This window comes from Alosa pseudoharengus, unplaced genomic scaffold (assembly GCF_046254945.1).
Source record: "Alosa pseudoharengus isolate Yale_2024_CS ecotype anadromous, Long Island Sound unplaced genomic scaffold, YU_APseudo_1.1 YU_APseudo_1.1_scf_2, whole genome shotgun sequence".
Lineage (NCBI taxonomy): Eukaryota > Metazoa > Chordata > Actinopteri > Clupeiformes > Clupeidae > Alosa > Alosa pseudoharengus.
In genome coordinates this window covers 54,361,718-54,365,276 of record NW_027468663.1, presented here as the reverse complement: position 1 = coordinate 54,365,276, position 3,559 = coordinate 54,361,718, and the positions used below count along the sequence as shown (strand labels likewise).

The 3,559-nt window shown below is 46.4% G+C and overlaps 1 protein-coding gene across 1 annotated transcript in view; it reads left to right on the top strand.

Annotated features, from left to right (window-relative positions):
- Window positions 1–1,247: 1,247 nt before the first annotated feature.
- Window positions 1,248–3,559, top strand: part of sgpp1b (sphingosine-1-phosphate phosphatase 1b) — a 29,782-nt gene continuing 27,470 nt past the window's right edge. Inside the window, exon 1 of the mRNA XM_076295519.1 lies at window positions 1,248–2,443. Within this exon, the coding sequence (XP_076151634.1) occupies window positions 1,592–2,443 (852 nt within the window). The 5' untranslated portion in view covers window positions 1,248–1,591. The remainder of the gene's footprint in view (window positions 2,444–3,559) is intronic.

The window sequence follows — 3,559 nt, the reverse complement described above, 5'->3', positions numbered from 1 at the left end:
CTTGCGCCCTTCGGTGCTCGGGCCCTAATAATAATAATCCTTACAAAAACAATAGGGCCTTGCGCCCTTCGGGTGCTCGGGCCCTAATAATAATAATAATAATAATCCTTACAAAAACAATAGGGCCTTGCGCCCTTCGGTGCTCGGGCCCTAATAATAATAATCCTTACAAAAACAATAGGGCCTTGCGCCCTTCGGTGCTCGGGCCCTAACAAGTCACACGGCCACCTCTCCTTTGTGTTGCAGTGCCTTTGGTTCTGATGTAATTCATCTCACTTATCACTAGGTGTCAGTAGTGTCACGCATCAGTTTGCACTAAAAAAAGTACTACAATATCTATAATTAGGCTAGGTCATGAAAATGTGAAGGAGTCAGTACAACCGATAGGCCTGTGCCACCATTTCATCAACACTCAGCAATATTTCATCATTAAATCATTACCATCATTAAATTAACTCTATGCAGAATTAGACTACGAAAATGTGGAGCAGACAATAGTATGCTGTCATTAGTTAATCAACTTGCACAAAGAAAACCATTTTAAAAATGTAGGCTATTTTTTTGCTTTAACTTTATGCACATAACTGTAATTGGTCAACTCGCTCTGTGTTGAGCCGGCTGCTTCAAGCAACCTGTGGGTAGTAGCATCATACTAGTTCGCTAACATAAGCTTTGCAAATAAACTCAGACATATTTTGGTTACAATTACGGGGTTATCCGATTGTAAACTGTCTATCTGCCAGTAACGTTTTGAAATGAACACTTCGTATCGCCAAAGAGCAGCAGTAGGAGTTCCAGTCGTTCTAACAACCTTTGCGGTGGTGAGCGACGCAGACATAAGAAACACAAAACTTTGAAAGGTTTACGCCGACGTAAAGGCAACTGCATTGTGTCGACGCAGGAGCATAAATTCTGTTCACCAGCACATCAGTGAGGGTGTTTACATCGTATGCATCCACGCACAAATGTATGGGCGTACAAATAGCAGTCGCTTTCAAAATAAAAACAACGATATTGATTGAAAAAATTATTGAAAAAACAATGTGGGATTATGCAAATACACTGTATGAAAATACTTATTATGGTTCAAAGGAAAACTTCCTGTGTAGCCGACACTTTATTATTATTATTATTAAACCTTTATTTTGAAGTAATGTGTCATGCTTTTAACCACAAACTCACTCTCACTAGCATTACCGGAAGTGTCCCCTTTACTGAGCTAGTTCGAGTTTCAGAGCTTCGGTCCAGTGGTAACAAGACACCAGTGACCTGAAATAGCGGATTTGAACGCACAGCGGTACATGGGTTATCACAAGCCCTCGATGCCTTCATGTATTCGTACCATTACCTGGATGAGACGGAAATGCTCTTATTGTCCTCAAGGATCCGCGGATGTAGTATTTTATAACTGCTAATTACTTCGAAGTATTTATCGCTGACATCGAAATTTCGCAGTGACCAAGGCTGCTATGCTTAGGCTACTCATAAGTCATGGTTTAAGATATCTTCTGAACTAGCTAGTAGAGTTGGTAAGTTAGATCACTGAGGCACTTTTCATTTTCACTTTGGACGTAGCATTAGTTGTCACACAATGGCAAGTACTTTGAAAACGCAGTTCTTACAACTTTGGCACTATCTGCAAGACCCGCATCATGTTGCGCTATTCCAACAAATGTGTGGCGTAAGAGGAACATTCTCAAGAAACCCAGCAGACTGTACCGAAGCGAGGCAGACGAGCCTACTCAGCAACGGCGCGTATGGCAACGGGGTCCGTTTGAACGGAGGAGGAGAGGGGGAGGCAGCCGATCATCTGCGGCAGCGAAAAAGTATCTCTATTGACAACTGTTGTAGGGCAGCGGCGTCTGGTAGTGATGATCGGCTATTAGAAACAGCGGTGTCGAAAACTACGGGGGAGAAACCAGGGTGTCATAACCGCTATAATAATCCCTACTCCGCTGATACCAGCGATGGCGAACATCCGCAGGAGACGGGGGAAGTATCGGAAAGTAACGGCGCTGGCCTTGACAACATGTCGGAGGTCACAGACGACTCGAGCTGCCCCACTAGCACTGTTAAACCTCTGCGTAAGAACTCTCTGACTGGAGACGCGGGGCAAGAGTTTCTCATCGAGAATAAGTTTTTATTCTACTTGTTCACTTTCGGATCTGAACTTGGCAATGAACTCTTCTACATCACTTTCTTCCCCTTCGTCATCTGGAACGTGGACGCCTACGTGGGTCGGCGGCTCATCGTGGTCTGGGTCTGGGTGATGTACGTGGGCCAGTGCACCAAGGACCTGATCCGGTGGCCGCGGCCCGCGTCGCCGCCCGTCGTCAAGGTAGAAATGTTCTACAACTCCGAGTACAGTATGCCCTCCACGCACGCCATGTCCGGTACCGCTATCCCCCTCTCCCTGTTCCTGCTCACCTACGGACGCTGGGAAGTAAGTAAGCTCTGTCCTCTGCGAATGGCGATACATTTCAGATAGTGTGTCCTCGATCTTACACAAGAGTAGTAAGCCATGGATATGCCTTCATAATACCTCATACTATCTTTTTGTGATGTGTGCAGGCCAAATTGTGGCCCAATATGTTGGCCTAGGCCCCTCATGTACGCTCTTGCACTCTCTGTTCAGCTGTCTGTATGGTTGTGCTTATGTGTGTTTGATTGATTATGATATGTTGGCCAACATGGTGGCCTGGGTTGATGTGCTGTAAGAAGGTGCAGTCTCTCGCTATATGCTATATGGTGGCCTGGGTCGATGTGCTGTAAGAAGGTGCAGTCTCTTGCTACTTTAGTGCTCAAGCACATCATGTGATGCACTCTAATGCAGTGCGTTATCGCTCCTGATAACTGTTAGTGTCGGCTGCTGATATAGCAGGTTGCTTAGTGGCAAGGTCATTACCTGTCACTGCTGTGTGTGCGGTGAGGTTTGCTGGGCTGTAGTAGGCCTAGTTCCTGCTCACATGTCAACGCTGACCAGCATGTCAGTCATGTAGCTGAGTCAAGTACATGTAGCCAGAGACTTTCTAATGAGGAGACACACACACACTCAGACACACTCACACACTCAGACACACACACACACACACACACACAGACACACACACACACACTCAGACACACACACACGCTCAGACACACACACACACACACACACACACACACACACACTCAGACACACACACACACACACAGACACACACACACACTCAGACACACACATGTCAGTCAAATGTAGCGCCGGGTGATCACACACTGGATGACGGGGCGCTGTGTGTTTGTGCAACTGATGTGCCACCTGCGCCCTGGGGAGAGAGGTGTATGGGCAAGATGCGCATTGTGGTAAGAGGGTGTTACCATGCTTCAGCACTCTCTCCACACCCCAGGAAAGAGGATGATGGTCCGTGCCACAGCGTGTATTCTCCTGTCTCTCTTTATTGAAAGGGGAAGTTGAGGAGACACTGAAATTGAAGTGGGAATTGAAAGGGAAGTTAAGAGACGCTGAAAGTGAAGTGGGAATTGAAAGGGAAGTTAAGAGACGCTGAAAGTGAAGTGG